Below are 24,840 nucleotides of genomic sequence, written 5' to 3' on the forward strand. Positions count from 1 at the left end.
CATTTAATTTAATACAAGTTTGTTTAATACAAGTAATTATAAATGTTGTAATCTGGAATCACATTGCTCACATGAAGAGATGTGTAAAAAATAAAAATAAAAAACTTATATTAAAAAAGAAAATTTCTAGCTACTATAAATTGTGGTAAGGTACAGGTGGGAGATATAGAGAAGCACCGGGAAACCCAGTGAGACTTGGCAGTGTCTATGTGGCTAATTTTTTTTTCTTTTTTCAGGCATGCAAAATGAAATTCCTCAAAAATGTGGATTTTGTGGCACAGACTACTACTATGCAAGAAACTCTGACTTTGTTATCACTGCTGAAGGTAAGAAATCTGTATGGAGTGTTGCTATCCAATGACTTTAAAAAAGATTAAATGTATTCAAGGATGTTAGATCTGAAAATGCCTGTTAATAATAACTAAATTTTGTTGTATTGTATTTAATTCTGCTTAGAATAGACTTAAAACATTTTGAATCTTAAACATTCACTGTAGACCCAAGAACCTTATATCCTACTTTCTGAAATGGACTGTTCAATTACAGCTGGAGATTACTTGAAATTTTTGAAGGCCTTAAAACACTGCAAAGGACCTTTAGGAAATAATATTTATTTGCCCTTTATACAGTATAGGTTTCTTTTATGTTATGTCTTATATTGATTGCTATATTGTTGCTGTTATTTGCATTATACTGCATTGCTTTCCTTGTAATAAAAATGTATTCCCATCTGTGAGCACCTGTTACTAGTTTTCTTGCAAGCTTCTTACAAACTGCTTGCTCAACTCTGCTGGAAATAGATATCTGAATAAATGTTGTAGGGCAGGAGTAGAAAATTGGACTGTAGGGTGTTCATCTTTCCTTCAACCAGGGTATATGGTTGTTGGCAATTCCCAGAGTTCTCAATCAACGTAAGCATTGTATGGGAATGATGGTGGTTGTGGTATAATTGGAGGTCTCTAGGCTTCCCATACCTGCCTTACAGGCTGTATGTTTTGCCAAATAATAGGAGGCCATCTGGAGGGCACCAAGGTAGAAAAGATGCTCTGGATGGTGGTGGTGTTTTTTTTTTAAAGAAGGCTGCCTTATTAGATATAAGATATTTTAATTTCAGGAATACCTCATATGTGGGCCTAAAAATGCAGACTGTCCAAAAGAAGCTTCCACGCAAACAACAGCATGTGACCGGGTCCTTCGGGCTTGCATCTACAGGTTTGGAGAAGGCTTGGACTGCCCTGGTCATTTAAAAAGCCTCCAAGCCCTAGCTGACATGGCTTATCATGGCTACGTATCTGCAAGACTTCAATATGTTCCTCTGTATTTGGAAAGGCTACTCTACCATTTGCTGCGGGGAGCGGCTGCTAACGGCCCATCTGATACTTGCCTGGGATTTGCTGACCTTCTCTATGCTGATCTGTTGAAGCACCAGCCTCCCCAAGTGCCTGTTGATGACTATACCTCTATTGCCAAAAGTACATTTAGTGTGCTGTGGAAGACCACAGATGCCATGGCCAAAATGGAAAAAATGCCTGCTGAATTTAAACTTGCACTCTCCACCCAGCTACAAGCAGTGCGTTTTTTAATACTCTTGGAGCATAACTCCTTTGCCCTTCTGCTCCATGAACCTCCATTCTTCACCTCCACAGTGGCCTGGCATGCTTCGGCTGCCTCTGTTTCTTTTGAGACCCGATGCAGCCCTCTGAAGAAGGAAGAAGCCTGTTTTCTCAATGAGCAGCTTTCTCATCACTTGGTGGCAGCCATTTTGGAAAAGAATGGTTCAAGTGAACCTTTGCCCTTCCAGGACTGCCTCTGTATCTTTGAGCTTATGGTGATAAGAGTACGTTACCTCTGCAAAACTGGTTGCTTCAGACAGAGCAAAGAAGTTATTCAGCAGTCTAGAGGCTTCTTAAGAAAATCCAACAATGAGTCCCATTGCTTAAAACTCACTTTAGACATTCTCTTTGCTGGTGTTGAGCTGAATAAAGCACTGTTAGTTGCCAAAAATCCTGTAGGTCCTTTCTTCAGCCAAGCAGCAGAAGCTCTAAACTGTTCTGTGGGTGCTCCAGAACCCCTCCTTAAAGTGCTGGCTGAAAGTGGCCAGTTGCTTGTAACTCCTTTATATGAGCATGCCAAGAAAGATAAACAGACGTTTTTTGATTTGGATGATACCCTGAAGGTTTCTACATTCATGGAAAGTTATTTCAGTCTGCTCTGCAAACTGCTAGATATGGTAAGTAAAGCTGTTTTTTAAATTCTTTTGGTTGAAATTCATGTTGCATCTCTTTGGAAATTTATGCGATTTAGATAAAAAAGCCAATTTTTCAAAATGGCTTTGTTTTGGAATGGATGGATCTGGAATGCTACTAGGTTACAGGTGTAGTGATGATGGAGAGGAGAAAGCGTTGACACTTCACTAATCTGTCTTGAGGTCTAGAAAGTTAGCTTTAAAAACAAGCTATTGCAGTTTATATATACATCTGAGATTTACTCATAACTGCATTCCTCATATATAAGGTTTCCCCCCCACAAAAACAGACATAATTTACCAATTGCCATCTAAATGTCATATTGGGCAAAAATAGGGAAGAATGGGAGATAAATCAGTGGCTGTTACTTTTTCTGGATTAAAAAGTCAGGAAGTCTAGTAATTAGAGCATCAGGTTTTTTTTAAATTTCATATATTTCTGGATGGTGGTTTCTGCTAATTAAAATATGAATTGTCTTTTTCATTTCCTTTTATTTCCACAGGTTCCAAGAGACAATGTGAAACAGCAACAAGTTCTGGCGAAGCTACTATATCATTATTTCCAATTATACACAACTGTGGTGCATGATTCTTTTCAGATGCTTCCGGTAAGGGAAATTCAGGAGTTACTTTGGTCTAATGAAATCTTGAATAGCAAATTTCCAGCCTGGGAAAGCAAGGCTCGGTTTTTCACCTTTGGGGAAAATACCTTTGCACAGGAAAAAATAAGGGGCATGATTCTAAAAAGCCACCAAATGGGCTAATATAGCGCAAAACATAGGTATGTGTTTCTTTTAATGCTAGCTCAGAGCAGAGACAAAGATAGTGCCTTCCTTGCCTCTTTTTATTTTCTACCTTGTCTGATAGGCTTTCTGTTGGGATCACAGCAGATCTTGGTAAAATGATCTTTGCAAATAGAATTTAAGTATATTCTAATTAACATGTATTCTTCAGATTTTCTACAATTTATAGTTTTGGATTTGAAAGAATAAGTAATTTAGAAATAGGTTTGCTGGCAGGAACCTGCTGTCTGCCCATTCACTTAACAGTATGTGTTTTTTGTAACATCTAATGTTCCCATTTTGATGTAGCAAATATAGTTCTGTGATTCCAATTAAAAATTAATGACAATTGTTATCACTGGCGTCCCCCTTTTAAAATGGTTTCTTTTACCCTGGTATGCCTGATTCAGCTCTTTTCAAGTGGCAGTCGTTTCATTATCTAGGTTCTGAAAACAACAATTTCTATATTAGTTACCTTATTACAGTTATTCACACCCTCTTTGCTAGCACTCATGATCATTAGAGCATCCATGTTTATATCTGAGTAAATAACACTACAACATCCTGCTGTAGTTTTGCTTATGGTTTGTTTGGAATGAGGACAAATCAGTTTTAAATAAGGCTAACCCAATCACAGAATAAAAAGAGAATGGAATTGGCCTAAGAGTAAAAGGAGGATAGTCTGACTCCATTACATACTCATAGTGTCCTAATAATAACACATGCAAGAAGTTACAGAGTGTTCTAACGTGATTTTCTTCCCTTTTCCTCCCACTTCTCCCTTTTCAATTTTCTAATTATAATAGTAAAACTCAGGTTAAAATTTACATTTGATTTCATGCTAACTGCCTTTGGCTTCTCAGAACTGATTGCCAATATAATTGAGGTGGCAGTCCACAGTCAGTCATAAATGTTCTGCACAGTGTCACTTTAGTTTTGGAAGTTTTACTCTTGTTTCTCATCCTAAAACTTATGTATTAACTAACAGGGATTGGATTTTTGTGGGCTGCCACAGTTATTAGCATCTTTTCAAAGGATTGTTACCCGAATGCTAGAAATACTGGAAGGACTCCCTAAGACAGACCAGGCTGAATATCTGGATCTCTCAGGTTGGTGTTTGGAGTAAGTTGCTTATATTTCCGGTTGTTAGTAAATAGGCAGACATATTTCATCATAAAATGCAAGCCAATTTCCTACCAACAGATCTATCTTGGCACCTCAGCTCTTAATTTCATGTCTTTGTCCCCTTACAAGCAAATAATAAGCAATCTAGATTCTTAGATAATTGTATAAATTACTGATGAAGATGAATAGCATCTTGAATTGGTCAGTCAATGATTTAGTTCATGCACAGGCCACGATATAACTATTAATAAATAATATTCATTATGCAAACTGTTTTCAGAGCTAGTTTTGGTAGTCACAAGTAGTTTAATACCACTTTAGTCTATTACTAAAACAAAAAAAGTTGAGAATTTTATCCTCCCTGCAAAAGAAAATGGCTTCTAGCTTGGTTGTCCCAAAAGTGCTATTTTCAAGAGGCAACTGTGCTTTCTTGTTTTTCTTTGAAGACATTTTGCTTCTCATCCAAGAAGCTTCCTCAGTTCTGACTGTATGGTGGGTAAGGATTTATACTCCTTGCAGACAGCTGGTCATTTGCATTCTTTTAGAATGCAAATTTAAGCCCACCTGGAGGTTTATCTGTGTTCTCAGTGTCACCTGAGTAGTGCAAATGGGTGAGGAGCCTTCTTGGAACTGCTGAAAGGACCGTGTTGTACACTGATAGATGATGTTGTACCCCTCCCCCTCTGTTGAGAGAGGGCTGTTCGGTTTTGACACAGATGGCCTCTTTGACCATCTTTCAAACCAGTGGCCCTCCCTGTCCAAAATGTGGACTTTGCTGTCTTCAAAAGAGTGGCCTTTGTCTTTTAAATGCAGATGGACTGTTGAATCTTGTCTTGATGGGTTTGTTCTCCTATGCTGTGCCATGTATTTATGAAGTAGTGCTTGTTTTGTTTTCCCAATGTATCTGATCTGCAGATGGCTCACTCCATTGTACTTGTATGTTAACTTTCATTTCCTCTGCTGATGAGGCTATTAGAAAGGGTAATGTTGTTTTCTTCTTCCCTTGTAAATTTTATTCCTTTGAAGATGTTAATTGTTTCTTGTGTCTTCTCTAGTTACATTTTTTATTATGAAGGTGTTATTTACAAATCGAATCCACACTTTGGATTATATGTGTGGGTGTTCTGTCCCACCTGTATCCACAGATGAAACTTCAAGGTATATAGTTCAAATACTTTACGTAAACAAAACCAGAGGCAGAAGATTCAATTGCTCTGTTATCACAGTCCTTTGGCAATCTTCCTAGAATCTGTCCGGCAATTCTGTAAAGTTCGTAACTCACAACGCAGTAAATCAGACGCAAGTCTTTCCAAGGCAAGATTCACTTTGTTTCCAGCAAATATTTCAAAGTCGTGCGCTCCCTTATATCCTCTAAGAAAGGGCGTGTGAGTCTCACTAATTAATCCTTTGCTGGACGTCTCTTTTCTAATTGAGATTGACGTCTCAATCTTCTCCTAGGTCTGGCATCCAGCCAGCATCCGGCAGTTTCATCACAGCTTAAATCCTCTGATACACTTTCCTGATTAACAGTTAACACCTGAGGTGTAATTAGGGAAGTAGATTCAGTGGACTCTGAATCTTCCAATAAATCAGGCTCATATCTCGAATCCAACTCCACTCCCTGTACCTGACTCCCCTCCAAGTCACTTAATAATGCAGGCTTAAATCTCAGTGCCTGATCGTCTTCCTCGCTCGAACCCACATCTGCTGACTGATCAGGTTCAAGTCTCGGAGTCACAACATGTGGGTGTGCTGAAGTTTTTAGATGTGTCATAAGAGGCTTCCTCTAATTTAGATAATCACTTTTGGATGGCAGTTTAGATTACCAAAATAGATCACCACTGTCAAGAGTGAATACAGGTAGTCCTCAACTTACGACCACAATTGAGCCCAAAATTTCTGCTGGTAAATGAGACATTTGTTAAGTGAATTTTGCCCCATTTTATGATCTTTCGGTGAATCACTGCAATTGCTAAGTTAGTAACATGGTTGTTAAGTAAATCTGGCTTCCCCATTGACTGCTTATCAGAAGGTCACAAAAGATGATCCCATGATCTAGGGACACAGCGACAGTCATAAATATGAACCAGTTGTCAAGCATCTGAATTTCACATCATGGGGATGCTAGAAAGATGATAATTGAACAATTGTCATAAGACACTTTTTTCAGTGCTGTTGTAACTTTGGACAGTCATTAAACGAACTGTTGTAAGTCAAAGACTACCCATACAGATTATTTGATTTATTCATTTAGAAACTGCTTGAGATCTGTCTATGGCTTATCATGATATATGAGCCTTTTAAGAAAGAACAAATGTTGGTCGTCTTGTCTTGGTTAAATCAATATATTGCTTTCATACAAATCTTTTTTCACCCAGGTAACTGGAAACAACTTACTGTTTGTTTAATGAGATTTATTTACAACATACAGTTTTCTACAAGAAATACTACCCAAAGCAGATTTATTAGTCATTATGGATAGTTTACAAATGTTTTTGTTCTTCTTACAGCATATTGTGTATCCCGCCTGGCCTATAGATTCTATTTTCATAAAATGTATGTAGAATCTAACTCCACAATGGGGCAATTCTGCGGATGGCTAGTCAAAAAGGCCAAATGCACAGACTTGCCCGCAGAAAAGGTAATTATGTTTCATTGTAGTCTGAATGATGGCTATAGCATGAAATGAGAGTGGTGCGTGGGGCACAGGAACTATGAAATAAGACTGTAGATTTGCTGTTTTTGAGACAACCTCTAATTTTATATGACAAAGGTCTTAAGCCTCCTATTTTATTAACGAAATGAAGCTAAGGTTTTCAGCTTAGTTAAGGATTTTGGCAAATCACTCTTTCCTAGACAGAACCTGTGGATGTTTCCCCCTCCTCCCATATTCCAAACAAATTCAAATTAATTTATTTAGAGAATTTTTAATTTTATCTTAAATATAAATCTTGCTAACAAGCAAATGTTTTACAACCATTCTTACTAAGGTTAAGTGAATAATCACCGGTCATTAAGCAAATCCAGCTTTCTCAACTGATTTTTCTTGTTGGAAGCTGGCTGAGAAGGTACAAATTGCAATCACATGACCACAACTGCAACCATTGTATATATGAGTCAGATGCCAAGCAACGGAATTGCAATCCTGTAATTGTGGGGGTGGTGCAGCAGTTGTAACTTTGAGGACCATTCATAGGTGACTTTTTCTGAGGCTGTTTGCCAATCATAATCAGTTTTGTTAACCATATCCATCTTCAATATAGCTAATTCTCCACTTACAACCACAATTGAGCCTAAAATTTCTGTTGCTAAGTGAAAAATTTGTTCAGCGAGTTTTGCCCCATTTTACGACTTCTGTTGCCCCGTCTATTGAGTGAATCACTGTAGTTAAGTTAGTAACATGGTTGTTAAGTGAGTCTGGCTTCTCCATTGACTTGGCTTGTCAGAAGGTCGTAAAAGGAGATCATATGACCCCAGGACACTGCAACCATCATAAATATGAACCAGTTCTCAAGCATCCAAATATAAATCACGTGACCTTGGGGATACTGCAACAGACATAAGTGTGGGAAACAGTCATAAGCCACTTTTTTCAATGCCGTTGTAACTTCAATTGGCATTAAGCAAACTGTTGTAAATCGAGGACTACCTTACTTTCCTGGATAATTTCTTGATCTCATTTCCCTGGACCATGCAATTTTACAAAACTAATTTCATGGGTTTACACCTATATCTAATCATTCCCTTCACTCTTAACTTTGGATTCCTCTGATATGGTTGCTTAAAGTCTAATCAGCATAAAGAGCCTGAAATTCCCTAGGGCTTCTTAATTTTTTATTGTTTTTTATTATTCTTTTTAGTATGGTTAAAAGATTTTTGTTATATCTTTAGTTATTTTGTTTTATTGTGTTTTTATGTTAACTTTGTGCACTGCTCAGAATCATGCATGTGAGATGGTCAGTTATGTAAATATACAAAATAAACGCATAAAAATTGGGAGAACTACCTCTGCCTGACATCCCATTATTTTCATTGAGTGTTGAAGTCCTAGAATGGCTTAGTAATTTAAGCAAAGTCTTATAATTCACAGTTGCTTGATATGGGAGGAGCTTCTAAACTTTTGGACTGTTGGAGGAGTCTCTCTTTGCCACCCTGAATGTTTATCTTTCTCTTTCCAGCTAAACAACTGCTTTAAGCTGCAAGTAGAAAACTACAGGAAGCTGGGCTTGCTAGAGGAGAGTCTTCAAACTGTAGTCCTCTGGTTGGCTTCTCATCATAGCAAGATTACAGAACAGATGGTGGAGCCTGTCTGTTTCTGGGTCAAAGTCAAAATGGACGCCAATAAAAATGGGGCTGATAATTTGAGATTGAAGTAAGAAATGAATTAAAAATTGGGTCTCCTGTTCAAAACTGTCAACATTGGAATTGTTTCTTTAATTTTTTAATTAGGAATTGATAGTGTTTTTGTTTCTTGCCATTCTAGTAAAGTAGAAATAATGACACTGATGTTTCTTGCCATTTAAATTTTTCTTCTGCAGGAAGAATCTGTTGTTTTCCTTCTTAAGAATTAAACATTTACTTTATGTTACTTTACTTTGTTTATTTAATTTTTCACCCGTGCCACCCATCTCCCTCAAAGAGATGGAAATTTGCATGTTTTGCATTTCTACAAGGGGTCATCCTCCTATTCGGGGCCTATCTAAAATAAGAGGGCTTCTGTTCATAGAAATGCTATAAGGCTGAGGAACTTGTAGTACTTGAAGGATCCCAGATTCCAGTGCCCTTCAGCACTGGCCATGTCAATTGAGGCAAATGTGAGCTGGCAAGATAAATTTGGAAAGAATGCTATTTGGTGCCTTAACCAGCCAAATATTTTTTTTATGATAGATTGCTGTTTAATAAGGCTGCTTGGCTTTTTCAAGGTCTGCCAAGATTGGCTTGACACTGCCATCTTTTGTGACTATAGGGTGATTTTGTGGGGTGGGAGATGACCTTAAACCTAAAAGGTTTTATCAGTAGAAAAAGATGGTGCTGAAAAGTATCCATTTTAAAGCACTCTCTTGAAGAAGATGCACCTTAAAAATGCTGTTATATTTAAAAAATGCATTGAATGACCCAAACACACAAAAATGTTTTATAGTGAAACAAGTATCTCTGCCCATTTATATGAAACACCCTCAAAATACTAGATAAAGCATGGTGTGACACTTTACTTGATAGAAGCTGCATGTCTTTGTTTTACGTCTTTTCTAATTTCTATTCTTGTTTGCCTTCTATATTGATTACAGGACTCTGAAGGAAGGTCTTGAAGAGTATCACTTAGACGATGAGATCCTTGTGAAAGTGCTGTTGGAGGAACTGAAGGCATACAAAGCTGAGCGAGTTGACACTGGCCAAGAGCGCTTCAATGTGATCTGTGACCTCCTAGATATATGTTCAGAAGGCAGCCAATGGGTCCATGAAAGAGCTTTCATCCTGGTAGAATTGGCCCAGGTGCTGTGCTATCATGATTATAGTGAGCAGACAGAATGGTGAGGATGTGTTTAATATAATTTGATGATAGCTATATTATTTACCCATGAATGGGATGCGGTGGCTCAGTGGCTAAGATGCTGAGCTTGTTGATCAGAAAGGTTGGCAGTTTGTGGGTTTGAATCCCTAGCACCTTGTAACGGAGTGAGATCCCGTTACTTGTCCCAGCTTCTGCCAACCTAGCAGTTCAAAAGCATGTAAAAATTGAGGTAGAAAAATAGGGACCACTTTAGTGGGAAGGTAACAGCGTTCCATGCACCTTCGGTATTTAGTCATGCCGGCCACATTACCATGGAGATGTCTTCGGACAGCACCACCCCCTAGAGCCAGAAACGACTAGCATGTATGTGCGAGGGGAACGTTTACCTCTATATGATTTACCTCAAGTCCTACTTTGGATACCATTCCATTGAAGTGATGCTCAGTATTTAAAAAGAACTTGAAGTGGAATCTGCCGGAACTTCAGTGTCTTGTTTCTAGTATCTTGTTTTCCTTCTCTTGGTTTTGTCTTGTTATGGTTTGAGTGTGGACTTTTAAGTGTAGAAATGAGTTAGGAGACAGTCAACCTTGCTTGCTAACAAAAGCTTGCTGGCTGATGCTACAAAACTGATACATGTAAGGATCAGTTGCCACTTCAAAAATACTAATACTAATAATTAGGGTACTGGACCTTTGCATATTTTAAGTGCTGCTGTGCCATACTTTCTGATTAAAGTACTCGTATCTCTTATACAAAAAAGAGAAGGATCATATCAGTTATTTATACAGGGATTGAATGCATTTAGATATAATAATCTAGAACTGATGAAAATGCTAGCTAAACTAACTTGAAATGAGCAAGCAATCTTCTGACCATATCACTTATGTTTTCTGAGCATATGAGAGCCCAATTACAAAAAAAATTCTCAGCAATTGTCTGTAATCATTTCTGAAATGATTGTTAAACGTAGTCTTCTCTCTTGTAGTTCTGCTCTGGATTCTATAAATGAAGCCCTGCGGTTGTTAGAATATGTGCCAAAGACTCCACAGAATGAGGAACAGCTCCAGGATAATAAGGCCCAGGCTTTACTCTGGCTTTATATTTGCACAGTTGAGGACAAAATGCATGAGGTATGTGTCTTAAAGCAAAATAGCACAAAACTCAACCAGCTCAATTCTGATTTGTGTGTATTCTATTCTCCAGAGAGCAGGGGGACTAAAACGGCTAAGAAAGCCACTGGAAGAAAGATAATGTTAGTTCATTTTAACTAAAAATGAGAAAAGAATGCAGAAATATTTACTTCGCTATATTCCTGGTATTAAGTGACAGTATAATTTAAAGTTATCCCAAAATGTACAAATCCAGGATAGATTATATAACCTGAAACAAGGAGAATGTTTTAGAAGTAACTACAGTCACTTAGTAACTGTTCAAAGTTTTCCAGAGTTCCTTATGTCCTGGTTTGACTTTTCTAGTTCTGACCACCACCACCCCAACAATAATGTGAGTGTGTTTTGAGTGCATGGCAACTAGCTTGCATTTAGGACCATTTGCAGTGTTCTGCAGTCACATGACCACAATTTATCATTTTTAGGAAATGAAAATTACATTTACTCCTGGTTTCTGGCAAAAAAATGCCCATTGTCTAAAGGGGTTTGCTTAACAACCGCAGTGTTCGTTTAATGTCTGCAGCATTAACTGAATGGCCTCTGCAAAAAAGATTGTTAAAATTGGGCAGCGAACTGCCTAACAAGCATGACTTTTGACCCTGATTCTGGGCTCAATTACGGTCATAAGTCGAGGACTACCAGTATAAAAAAATCATAAAGCAAGCAGTCCCGTGAAATTAAACTGGGTCATTTAAAGGTCTGGCAACTTATGGTGCTTGACAAGCTTTCAAACTAGCACGGTTTTCCAAGGACTTCAACAAAGGTGTTTCACATCATTTCTTAGCCTTTTGTGACTGGAAGTGTTGATTACAATAATAAGTATTGTATCCATCTTCTTTAAACATTGAACTGTTCCAATGGACTGGTCAACTTAAGAATTTGTTTCCATAGTAATAAAGTCATATATAATAATGATGTGGTCTAAAAGTTTGTTAAAGGATGAAAAGAATCACTTGGGTGTAGTGGGTTCAGGTGCTGGCCTAGAAAGCAGAAAACTGAAAACCTATGACATCTTCCTATCCCAGGTCCTTTGGAAGGATTCAATAGGTATATAAAAATGCCAAATCCAGACTAAACATCTGGCTGATCATGTGATCATAATAACAATAACCACCATCATCAAAATTGCCATATTATTTTGTATGAATTGATAGTAGGAAATAATATCTCAAGCATTCATTCACAGATGAAACTTGAGTTTAAAACAAGATCCCCGTTAGCATATAATATAATTCAGGGGTGTCAAACTCACATCACGGTGGCGTCACATGACATATCGGGGCTTTTTTTCCCCCTTCGCTAAACCGGGCATGGGCTTGGCCAGGGTGTGACGCATCCGCCCCACAGTCCAGGAGTTTGACATCCCTGATTTAATGCATCTTGTAGGAGGGGCTCAATGAAATCTCTCTGGTAGCTTTGAAGTTCTCTTATCCAAAGTTGTGGCATAAGGCAGGGGTCCCCAACCACCGGGCCACGGACCGGTACTGGTCCGTGGAACATTTCCTACCGGGCCGCCGGTTTGCTGGGCGCCGCCATCTTGTTTGACGAGAAAGTACTTCCGGGTGAGCTTTTTCGGTTGGAAAGCAGCGTTTGGGTCCTGAAGGAATCCTCGCGCTTTAGTTTCATCGAAGGGGGGGGGGGGCTTCTAACGAAACTAAGGCGCGAGGACTCTTTCAGCACCCAAGGCAAGGCGAGCCGAGCGACCGTCCCGAAGCGAAGCCCATCGACAAAGGTACAAAGGAGGAGTTGAAGGTGGCGGGGAGAAGCAGGGGACAGCTGGCTGGCCGGTCGCTCAGCTCGCCTTGCCTTGTCATGAGTGCTGATGCCGGTACCGGGCCGCGGATCATTTTGTGATGCCGGTACCGGGCTGTGGCACAAAAAAGGTTGGGGGCCACTGGCATAAGGGACATAGAGGAACAGAGACAGCAAGAACACAGTCTGGCTTACAAATTTGTCTGGCTTATTTATATACTAAATATGCTGTTTGCAATACTTAGTGAGTTTAATGTCAGTTCTCCTCTCTCAAACAGAGTATCAAGCAAGAGCAGAGAACCAGAAATACTCAGGGACAAAAAGACACAGAAGTTCTTCAGAGCTTTGAAACCAATGATCTCACTTATGAAGATAAATCCCATGATGACAAGTTCCTGTATCTTGGCATTGCATTTAATCTATGTGCAGATTCTGGTGAGGAAATGTATTTTGCTATTGGACAAGGGAACTGTTAAATTCAAAGAGGCATTGAATTAAATAAAAAGAGTAATAAATAATAAGACTGATAGGGTTCTTGTAATCCTGTACCTTTCTGGGAATAAACAGCAGACATGGGTCTTATTAGTGATATTATGCAAGGATAGGAGACAGGAGACATATTTATGCTGGTAGAAATGAGAGGATATTTTTTATTTCTCTTTCTAAGGCATTCTTTTTAACTTTTCAACATTCAACTTTCCTCCCCTTGGACTACTTTACCAAGCATAAGTTTCCATTTTAGTTTGAAAACAATGTCATAAACAGGGGTCCCCTGGTTGGGAACTAGGCCACGCATGCTGCGGGCAAGTACATGAAACTATCCCCTTATTGGTTTATTTGTTCAAAGTTAAAATAAGACATTTTGCAATAGTCTGGCAACCCTTTATGGACTTTTTGCTAATGCCAGGAATGAAAAGCTAATACTTCATGGATTTGCTTATAGATAAGGGATAAAATATTGAATCAAGAGATACCTGTTTAACTATAAGGGATGAAGAGTTATTAAATTGTATATATTTGTTGTGATGAAGTTTAGAAGTCACTTCTTTATAATTTTTTTCTCTTTTTTTCTTCCTTTTCTTTAGTTCTTTTTTCCATTCTCATTTCTCTGTATTATTTTTACTACTGTATTAAAACTCTTAATCAAAATTATATTTGAAAAACAACTTTCAATATCCAATCAAGATTAAAATCAGTGATGCCTTTTATATCACCTCAATCCAATATCATTCTGAAGCTTTGTAACTAAGCAAAATAGTTAATCCTGCCTGGAAATTTTCTATTGGAAACACTTAAATAGAAAACAGGAAGTCTGAATTTAGACTCCATAACCAAGTTATGCAATAACACAAAGATTTCTTAATTTCAGATTTTCTTCTTTATAGAAGTTCTTTTGCTGGAAAAAATTAAAAACAAATGAGCATAATATAAAAGTGTGCAACTTGTAGCAACAATAACTATAAACACAACATATTTTTAAAAAGAAAAGATGTTTGATACTGCAAATTCAAAGGATTTGCCAAGGAGCAGCATTCCATGCCATAATTAAGAAGTACATTGCTTCAGTTGTTAACCCTGTTACCTCACACAAGGGTAGTAAAGGAGAGTTTGTTACTACCCTGGTGTTTTTATCCATATGGGAGGCAACAGGCTGGAAAAAACCCAAAATAATTGAATTTCAAGCTGTGTTTAGTGGACATATATATTGTTCGCCTGCGACTTGCTGCTGAGGTCATTAGGCAAATGTCTTCAGTTCTGTGGTGCTCAGGGAATGATTTTACCTGTTCTTTCTCAGGTTGCTTAGTATGCAGCAGATGAGCTCCTCAGAGAGACAAAAATAGGGTTGGGTCTGGCTGTTTGTAGAAATGCACATATAGACAGTCCTCAACTTATGACCACCACAGACCCCAACATTTCTGTTAAGTGAGACATTTGTTAAGTGAATTTTGCCCCATTTTACGACCTTTCTTACAGGTCAAATGAATCAAATGATTCATTGTCAAATGAATCACTGCAGTTGGTAAGTTAGTAACCGGGTTGTTAATTGAACCTGGCTTCCCCCATTTACTTTGCTTGTCAGAAGGTTGCAAAAGGGGATCTTGGGACACTGCAATGATCACAAATATGAACCAGTTGCCAAGCATCTGAATTTTGACCACATGACCATGGGGATGCTGGAAAGGTCGTAACTATGAAAAATGGCAGTCACTTTTTTCAGTGGTGGTGTATCTTTGAACAGTCACTAAACATTGTAAATTGTGGACTGTCTATATTCTGGCACTTTCACACAACATTACTTGATTAGCAGAAGGCAAATATAGTCTTCTAATTGTTCCACGCTTTCCTCTCCTTAGACTACTTTACCAAAATTTGGCAATAGAATTGTAACAGATATGAGACATGACTTGGTCTCTTTTGAAACAAGTTCTCTTCTGTTCGGATGGGACATGTCTTGGTAATGATATACTTTTGACGATGGGCTGGGCCTATGCTGCCTACACTGAAGGCAGAATTGAGCTACAATATTCCTATTAAATTTGCAATCTGTCTTTGCCTAAACCCTTTGCTTGCTTTCTAGCGCAATCCAGATGTTTGGACGATGCCCTTGCCTTGTGGAAACAGCTCCTATCAAAAGGCAGGATCCCAGCTGTGCGGAGCATTGAACAGACAGCAGCATCCCTGCATATCATGGCAGCTTTATATAGAATGATGGGAAAGGTATATCAAATGCTGGCCATTTTGTCTGGGGATTTTTTATAACCTGATTTTGCTCCTTCAGCTTTCTTGAAGGTTTGCTCTTTTTTTTTCCTTTCCTTCCTACACCAACCCTCTCTTGCCTGTCTGGGATACAGGTAGTCCTCAACATACGACCACAATTGAGCCCAAAATTTATGGTGCTAAGTGAGAAATTTGTTAATTTGCCTCATTTTACGACTTTTCTCAGCACATTTGTTAAGTGAATCACTGAAGTTCTTAAATTAGAAACACGGTGAATTTGACTTTCCCATTGACTTTGCTTGCCAGAAGGTCACAAAAGCTGATCACGTGGCCCAAGGACTCTGCAACCGCCATAAATATGAAACATTTGAATTTTGATCACGTGACCATGGAGATGCCACAATGGTCATAACTGTGTAAAATGGTCACAAGTCACTTTGTTCAGTGCTGTTGTAAGTTCAAACAGTCACTAAGTGAACTGTTATAAATCTAGGACTACCTGTACTTAGGTAAAGTCTTGTGCCTCAGGAATTAAAGAAGATGAGAGATGACAACTGTTTATGGACCTCACAAATGTGATGCATCTTTTCTGCTCTTAACTACAAATGTTAACTCTTCTCAATCAGATTATAGGAGAAAGAGTGGCCTTCAACATGTTGCTATTACCTGCTGTTTTGTTCTCCAGCATGCAGTGTTACCAGTAGAAAATTTCCAAGCAAGATTAACTATTTTGCTTAGTTATAATAACTAAGAAAGATATTGGATTGAGGTGCTCTAAAACAAGTTCCCCAACGTTTCCGGCTTTGCAGATCTGAGTGGGGGGAGGGAGAAAGAGAACGATTCCATGTGAGCAGCCGGCAGTAGTGGTTTACACGAGTGGCATACACATACCCCTGCCACTCGCTTAAATAGAGTGTGCCTGTTTGAGCAAGTGAGGATGAGTGTGCACACTCAAAGGGCTGTTTCCATGGCCCTGGCAAACACCTCACGGTCCACAGGTTGGGGAACCCTGCTCTAAAAAGCAGCATTGATTTTAACCTTGACTGGTTATGAATTACTAGACTAGTGAAGGAAGGAGTGGAGAATCCCTGGCCTTCCAGCATAGCCAGTGGGCAAGGACTGTGGGAATTATGAATAGGAGAAGACTCGAAGCTCTGCAGGTTTCCCGAATGTATGCATGGTGGAAATGTTAATACTGGTTGCAAGAACTAAGTCAAAATGTACAAAGGAGTTTGGGGAAGTATATTAGCCATAGAACAAACTTGAGGTAGTCCTCATTTAAACAACTTCAATTGGTTTTGGTGAAATGGGCGCTAAGCGACATGTTGCAATACCAGTGTTACTCTCCAGCATGCATTGCTGTCAGAACAGCAAAATTTGGGTATAAATGCAGACATTGGTGAGAATTTTTTTTTTACCTTTATTACTGCTATATGTGCAAACAAGGCAGTTGCTAAACAAGGACTACTTCTGGTTTTATTTGTAGCATCCACCTGTACTTTTTCACCCATTGGCTGTCATAAAAGGATGCTAATTGGCAAGTTTTTTTAAAATAAAAATGTTTTGAATCTCTAGCATTCTGTGAGTTTTTGTGAGATTGTGTAGTCTGTCAGTATACTCATGTTTTTAAAAAACACAATGGGAACATTAGTCATAAAGATCTTAAAGCCTGTAAAACTGAGTAGCAGATGCTTAGAATTATGGCTTTCCAGCTTCTTGCCGTTGTTCCTTTTTCTTGCACTTCTGTAATTGCAGGAACATTAGAAAAAGTAGGTGATGCGGTTTTTTCAAAGCAAGCACCGTCATACATACTTATTTTAAAATGGAACACCTTTCCAAAACATTGAGTCGGCATTTTAAATGAATTCTTGCATTAGAATAAAATATGACATGCAGTATGTATGATAGTTCTCTGTATGATTTCTGTTCTGTCCAGGTTTATGTTTGAAAGTTTTTTCCAATCAGAAAGAAAGCAAAGTAGATGGCAAGCTGGTGACCAGTGGCTATGGCAGCTTTATTTGGAAGTTAATGGCCATAAAATTGCTAATAAAGTACTAACAGTTTCAGTTTTTGTTCAATTTCTGTGAAATGAAAGTCTCCAGCAACACACTGTATGCGTTGCTTGTTTTGTGGCCTTCTGCACTGACTGAATAACCAGGCTTGGAACTTCAGTTTGTTTCTGGTTCAGGAAGAAAAGAGAAGAGTAGGTTATTCAACTCCAGTAATAATTTCCAAAGTACATATTGTTTTAGTTTATGTACTTTGAATCTAAGACAATCTTTCTGTTTAAACAATGGCAACTTTCATCTCAGTTCTGCCGGAACAGGTTTGGGCCATCGTATTTTTCCAGAATGTTATAGCTGGTCATCTCTATTCCACATATTACATTACTATCCTCTACATGTCCTGTTTTACCCTCCCCCTCAAAGTTATATATCTAAATATATTGTTCTGTGTTTATTTTGCAGCCACTAGAGGCTATAGAGAGCTTTTCCCTCATAACAGCTCTTTCTGGTGCACTTAAAGATTTTGTTGGAAAAACCAGTGCCTTGTGCCAAATAGTTAAGCTCCTTCTTCAGCTGGAGTGTCCCAGTTATGCCAAGGTGAGTATGAAGTGTGGTCACAACAGACTGCACATCACAAGCCCTTTGTTTATAGCCAATTGTTATGCTGTTGGTCCATTTAGGTCTGCCCATGCATATAGTAGTACTAAAATTCTGCAACAGGAGATTTCTGGAATTGGACCTTGAAGTTTATGCACCCAAAATACACGATTTGCTAAAATGATCTCCAGTATTGGAAACATGGCATTTAATGTATTTCTCCTGATTGTTATCACGTTCTGGTTTACTGTTTTTAATTTTTTTTTAAATACCATAAAAGAACATTGCAAGTGTAAAAAAAATCATAATATAGCTAAAATCCAGATTCAGGTGTCATAAAAGAATATTTCTTGTCTCTCATGAAGGAGGAATAAGAAGGGGAAAGTAGACTACGTATAAATGCAGCATTTTGTTTGTTCATAGTAAACTAAGGCAAGCCATGAAAGCAGTAGATTGCCATATGTCTCCCAATGACTGACTCCCAATGACAGTTCACGTCAATCAATAAAGAAATTAAAATATAATCAATAAGATGTAAAAGATGGCGGAAAAAGCTGGAATGAAACAAAAAGAACCCATTCTTCCTTGCCAAAGGCCTGCTGGAGAGTTAGGTCTTGATTGCCCTTCTAAACAAAAACAGAGTGTGGACCATCCGGATTTCACAGGCAACCTCATTCCAGAGGGAAGGAGTGCTATTGCAGAGAAAGTGCAGTTCCTGGTCCTGAGAGATGATGTTTAATTAAGGAACCCAGAACCCATCAACCCTGCCAGATTGGATTGCCTGGGCAAATGCTATGGAAATCAGATGGGCTTAAGAAACAAGGTTCTTTGCCATGTAAGAGTTTATAGGTAGCATCTGAATCACACTTAGAAGCAAACTGACAACTAGTGAAGCTTACAAAGCATAGGCGGTACATGCACATACCAAGACATGCCCGTTACTGCTTGTGCCGCTACGTCTTGGACCACTTGAAGCTTCTGGAGGGTGAGGGGTGTCTTCAAAGGCTGGATCATGTAGAGTGTTGCAGCATCACCTTTGCTTCTATTATGTAAGCTTCTTGAGAGGAAAAGTCAACCTTACATTCTAGAAGGGAAGGTACACGAAGGAACAGTCTCCTCAAAAGATTTTTCACAACTTAAGAGTCTTTAGGGCTTAGACTGTTGAGAGATGAATTGCTGGTGGTCAAACATTCTCCTTTTAAATGCTAGTGGGCTACCTGTTCTGAAAATGTCCTTCTGTGCCCCCCCCCTTTTTTTTTTTTGTTTTCTTTTAGACTCTCTTGGAGGAAGCTGAACTATGCTTGAAAAATGTGGATGGAAATAATAGCTCCTACTTGCTGATGAATCAAACACTGGCTGTGCTCCATAGCAAGCTGCATTTAGCAAACTGCAAGGTATTTGTGGTAGAATGCCTTTCAAATATAAAAAAAAATATCAAAATAATTTCTGTAATAGCCTAACTTGGTGTTTAAGCCTTACTCAAACTTTCTGGAAACGGTGAGATTTGACCAGTTCTAACCACCCTTTGCTGCTGACACCGGATTTGAACTCTAAAACGACTCTTGATTGTGGTTTTGTATGCTCTATATCCTCTAAGCTTTTTAAAAATTGGTTTGTTTGACTACAGCTCTTCCATCTTGTGTGAACACTTGGATAAAGCACTGAAGTTAAAATTTAAACAAAATTAAATGCATTCAATATGAGTGTTCCCTCATGGATATTAGAGTGGAAACCCTTCTGTCACATTAAGGAATTACTAAGCAGTAATAAACTCTGGAGGCCTGAAGCCAAGGAACAGGGGTTGCAACTGAACTGGGGGTCATTGGTTGTATGCTCCCACTTTAGAGATAATCAGAAACAGTGGGCATCTGCAATTGAGTCAACAGTCACAGCCAACCAATACATTGGGAAGAACAAAGGAGTACAACTAATGAGGTGGTTTTTTTTCTGAAGTACAAAAAAGAAGGAAGAAAGTCTCAAAGCAGAGATATATGTATACCGGCAGAAACAGGTCACATCTCACTAGTTTCTCCTGGGAGGAGGGAAGTCTTCAGATCTTACCAATGTTTGTCAGCCTACAACTTACAGAGCCACACTTAAGGGAGCTCCAAGGTCACCTGCTCTTTTTTAATTTTTTTTTTAACGTTTTGGAGTCATAAATAAACTGTTGTAAGTTGAGGACCACCTGTACTTCACAACTATTGCTAAAAGCTCAGCTGGTGTAAGATGCAAGCAGGCCTATCTGAAACTGAGACATATAAGCAGAACGCTGCTGTAGTAGAGCTATAAGATCTTTAGTTTCGTAGTAATTGGGCTATTTAAATAATTCCTGTCAAAGCAATGCCTGTGCAATAGCCTCCTATCAAATATAGGATCTACATCATTCCTGATACAGTGCTTAGAAAAGCTTTTGAGTTCGGTTTTTCCAACCTTCATTCGGACACTAAGGTGTTCGTTGGTTAGAGGTTTATGGGATGGGTGATGATTTAGGTTCTGATGATGTGTGGTGTTTAGTAATGCAATCAGAGGATTTATTTTTTGATGTGATTTATGTGGCAGTCGGTCTCACTTCTGTCACTCTGGAGGTCTAACAGTAATTAAAATCATCATAATAAAACCTCAAATGTGAAATAAAAATAACTACAACAATGACTGGTCCAGGAGTTGGCACAACTACCACACCAGATGAATTTGTGTAAAGCTTTCTAAGTCATGGCTGCCATGGCCTACTCCTTGAGCTGGACCTGTATTCCTGCTGGCTCAGGAATTAGATACAGATAATCAGAGTTGGAAGGGACCTTGTAGGTCACCTAGTCCAACCCCCTGCCCAAGTGGGAGACCCTACACCATTTCTGACAAATGGCAGTCCAATCTCTTCTTGAAAGTCTCAACTGATGGCACTCCCACAACTTCCGAGGGGAAGCTGTTCCATTGGTTGATTGTTCTCACTTTTTATATGCATTGCTGAACTCCAGGATTAACAAGCTGGTATGCTAAAAAAAAAATCTGTAGTTAAAGGTACCTTGGCCTTCATCTATGTTAAATCTAGTCCTCTAGATTTGCTGAGTTCAGCTGCTAGTCAAGATGGTCATTGATTCTAGTTGTATCTAGTATAACACCCTAGAAAGCAACATGGATATCCTGCTTCTGTAGAGTCACAAAGGGAGACTATTGTAATAGTTACTATTTGGCTCTGCTGTCAAAAGTTAGTTAACCTTGTTTAGTCTTCTTGCCTAGATACTACTACTTCAGCTGTGCTTATTTGTTGAACTGACAAGGAGATTCATCATAGCTAGATTACCCACTGGTTATCTTCAAGATATACAGTACCCAATTGAGTACCTATACAATAAATAGCAGTGGCACCTTCCATACCTAGAATGACCATAATTCTACCACAAATGGTGCACCCTGCCCTTACAGATGCTACTGAACTACCTCCCAATGACTTGACCAGTAGTGAGCGATACCAATTTTTTGTGCAGTAACAATTGGAAATTAAATCATTTTTTAAAAATGATTTTTAAAAAAAGTTATTCTTGAGGATTGTACAGTAGCTTATATTGGTAAATTGAGTGATAATTGTTAGTGAATCTTGTTAGTATTTTCACAGTCGCATTACTCTTATTTTTAACATTTTATCCTTTACAAAGATTGTTGGCATACTTTTGGGGAATGATTATTAAAAATATTTTCAAGCGGCAATGATATAAGGCCTTCCTCCTGATCAACAAGAACTAAGATTAACTCGATGATAAAACAGAGAACCACATGGCTTAGTAGAAAAATAAAGAACCGATCTCTGGCAATATGAGCTTGGAACTTCAAAGGCCCCAAGCAACCAACTTTCTGGGAAGCAAACTACTGTAGAAAGCAAGAAATTGACTCAGTCCCCTTTCTTAATTTATTCAATCTACTAACAAATATTGGATAGAATTTGCAGTTTGTGATTCTCAAGAAATTTCTCTGGAGTTGGCAAATCCTCTGCAATCTGAAACATAAATGACTGAAAACGGCTGGCTGATTTCCAGAATGGAGAAGAGTCTTAGCAATTGATGTTTCTTTATCTTTTCTATTTATGAACAGATTGAAGAAGGCCTCAATCTGTTGGTAGAAATCCTTCAAAATCCAGTTTTGCAAAGATCCTCTAAGGTCTGGTATCTGCTGCGAGCCAGTGCTCTCCAGCTAACTGCTGCTTATCTCATCCTACCTTCTTCCACTCTCCCACTGACACTCAGGCAGAAGCTCTCTGTTCAAGGTGAGTGTGAAAAAAAACTCTGTTTCCACTTTTTCTTTCATGTGCAATATGCTTCCTACTATAGAACCTGAAGCACTGTAAAACGGCAGCGCAATCTATTCAAGGAGAAAGTTTTACCCTATGGTTTTTAAGACCCTCGACTGGTCCAGAAACTGACATTCAAACCTTAGAGCAAAAAAAGCAGAATTAAAAATAACTGCTGTATGTTTTTAGAGCAGCTGCATTGGTAGCAGTTGTGGCCATTTGGAGAGTCCATCTTGCAGGGGAAGATGGATTGTTAAAGAGTAAGAAATAGGTCTTGCCTCCTGGAAGCTTTCAGCTCCCATTCTCATCCATAAAATATTAAAAATGGGGTATTTGGGAAGGTGTTTACAAATATTTTCATTCTTTAAAATCTCCCTCCCCACCAAAAGACGCCATGCTTCTGGAATGCTTCACTGTTTCCATTAAATTGCCTTTTTCTCATCCTCGGAAGGTTGGAAAACTATGTAGTGGTGGATTTACCACTATGAAAACCAGCTTGTTTCTTAAATGTGCAATCTTGGAAAATATTGTAGGTTGCATTCTTGTGACTAAGGTTTGGTGTGTGGATTTCATATGTGTCCGTAGACAGTGTTGTATGAACCACTACATTATCATCTAAAGGCAGACACTGTTCCCCCAAATAAAATATAAATTCATTAAATTACTAAAAGGAAGAACAGTCTGGTGGGATTTTGTTTATTTAAGTTGTGTTCTTAATTTTGGCATTTACAGAAATTAAAAGTCTGTCTGCAGCTATTGTCCCAAGCCACAGGTCAGAAGAACGGTTCTCCACAATACCTGTAACACTCCTCAGAAATAACAACAATGCATGAATTTCTTGAGGAAAGTGTTTGTTAAAGTTTACAGGGTGTAATATTTTTCTCTTCTACTGTACAGGATGGAAGACGCCTGAAACAGCTCTAAGTGATGCACACAGAGTGTACCGTAGCATCCTCTTGAACTTTTCGCTCATTACCAGCGATGCATCAACAAAAGAGTCTATTGAACATCCGTTTATAGATCATGGTAAATTATTACTGTTTTTCTATGTGTATTAAGAACTTGCACTGTGGCTAAAAGCCTGTGATCTTGGAGCCATTAGCTGTCTATGGGTTTTAAATTAAATTTGTCTAGTATAAAGACTGAACAAAATATTTTTTGTACGCTGTCTGAAAGTTAGGCAACTCCTTAGTGATGAAATTCCCTTTTCTAAGGATTTAAAGAAAGGGTCAACACAATCACATTGCTTGCTTCTTTGTTCTCTTGATCCATTTGCTCTACTAAGTTTGCATATTTTTAAAAAGTAGCCTTAGGAATATGTGGGTAATGCTCACCTAATTTTTAGAAATCTGAAAAGTCATTGTGAAAAATCAAGGCTGACAACCACTATGTTCCAAGGGAGCCTGCCATGTTTCACATTTAACTATGATTACCTATGTAGTGATTGCCTTGTATGTCTGTTTTGGTTAAACCAATAATTCAACAATTATTGGATAAACTTAACATTTAGGGAAAAATAAATACCAGAGTAGGTTTGAAGATGATACAAAGTGGGAAGGACTGCACATATCCAGGCAACCATTTTCTCTTTTTTTCCTAGCTTTGGGAAAAGGTTTGGTAGTTTTGGAGTTTCATTTTGTATGTTAACCTATTTATAAAGTATGTACCATAATTATAACACATTTTGGTTTCAAAACAACAAATTTATGTTGTTCATTTGGCATGAACAACAAATTTATGATAATGATTGGAAGAGACTTTATGGAATCTCAGAACAGCTGTTATGTGGCCCAACTGTGAGCGATGTAGAATTTTGCTCATATCCCAGAATGCTTCACTAACCAAACCATTTAATATCTCAGCTGATGCTCATCTTTGCTATCTCCACATAAAGCTTTTCCTTTCCCTCTTTATTCTTTCTTCCTTCTCAGGTGATAACCTGGTGCAGAAATGGCAGGTGCTGGCAGATATGTTTGTTTGTTCAGAGCGTTTTGTGTCTCTCCTTAGCAAGACTGAGATTGTAAGTGAAGCCAAAGCTTTTTGCTTGGAAGCACTCAAAATTTCCATGAAGGTGCAATCCATTCGATGGTAAGAAACAGGTAGAAAAAACAAAAGGGGCAGAATTATGGGAAATTAGTCTTTGAATTAAAATGAACCTCTAACCCTTCACTAAAACATAGACAACTTCGGGGTTTCTGATTTGTCTTGACAAATACAAATTTGAAATACTTTGGGATCCAGAAAACATTATACTTGTTATCGTTACTGTTGCTCTTACTACTCATTACAGCACAAATACTGCTAACAATAGGACTCTGAATGATTTCGAAGGAATTGTGGGTAGTGTATATAAAGTTGGGTGCCTCTGTTAATGAATGCCAGTTGGAAGTCAAAAATTTGAAATGTTAGGGTTGCTTAGGGCTGCTAAGCCTACCGAAACAATGAAGGATACAGAGGATAACCTGTGGCTTTTTACTTTTCTTCTTAGGTGTGCTCGCTTTCTGGTTCTGAAGAGTGAGCTGGAGCTCCAGCGCAACAATCTGGATCTGTGTGGCTCAGATCTTGAGCAGGTCCTCTTTCTTCTTGAATCAGGCACAGGTGATAAATCTAAGCAGGATTGAATTTATTAATTTATTTCATTTCATTTACTGA

The 24,840-nt window shown here is 38.4% G+C and overlaps 1 protein-coding gene across 1 annotated transcript in view; it reads left to right on the forward strand.

Moving 5' to 3' along the window:
- The window catches only part of ESPL1 (extra spindle pole bodies like 1, separase), a 45,632-nt gene that overhangs the window by 2,824 nt on the left and 17,968 nt on the right, over positions 1-24,840 (forward strand). The window contains exons 2-17 of the mRNA XM_087925385.1: positions 237-326; positions 1,115-2,230; positions 2,749-2,853; positions 4,016-4,136; positions 6,663-6,793; positions 8,331-8,524; positions 9,441-9,683; positions 10,650-10,794; positions 12,864-13,020; positions 15,164-15,303; positions 17,772-17,906; positions 19,181-19,300; positions 21,993-22,164; positions 23,086-23,214; positions 24,120-24,276; positions 24,677-24,786. Coding sequence (XP_087781511.1) covers positions 246-326; positions 1,115-2,230; positions 2,749-2,853; positions 4,016-4,136; positions 6,663-6,793; positions 8,331-8,524; positions 9,441-9,683; positions 10,650-10,794; positions 12,864-13,020; positions 15,164-15,303; positions 17,772-17,906; positions 19,181-19,300; positions 21,993-22,164; positions 23,086-23,214; positions 24,120-24,276; positions 24,677-24,786 — 3,256 coding nt within the window. The 5' untranslated portion in view covers positions 237-245. The remainder of the gene's footprint in view (positions 1-236; positions 327-1,114; positions 2,231-2,748; positions 2,854-4,015; positions 4,137-6,662; positions 6,794-8,330; positions 8,525-9,440; positions 9,684-10,649; positions 10,795-12,863; positions 13,021-15,163; positions 15,304-17,771; positions 17,907-19,180; positions 19,301-21,992; positions 22,165-23,085; positions 23,215-24,119; positions 24,277-24,676; positions 24,787-24,840) is intronic.

Source organism: Pseudonaja textilis, chromosome 2 (genome assembly GCF_049901715.1).
Source record: "Pseudonaja textilis isolate UNSWEBS1 chromosome 2, rPseTex1.2, whole genome shotgun sequence".
Classification (NCBI taxonomy): Eukaryota; Metazoa; Chordata; class Lepidosauria; order Squamata; family Elapidae; genus Pseudonaja; species Pseudonaja textilis.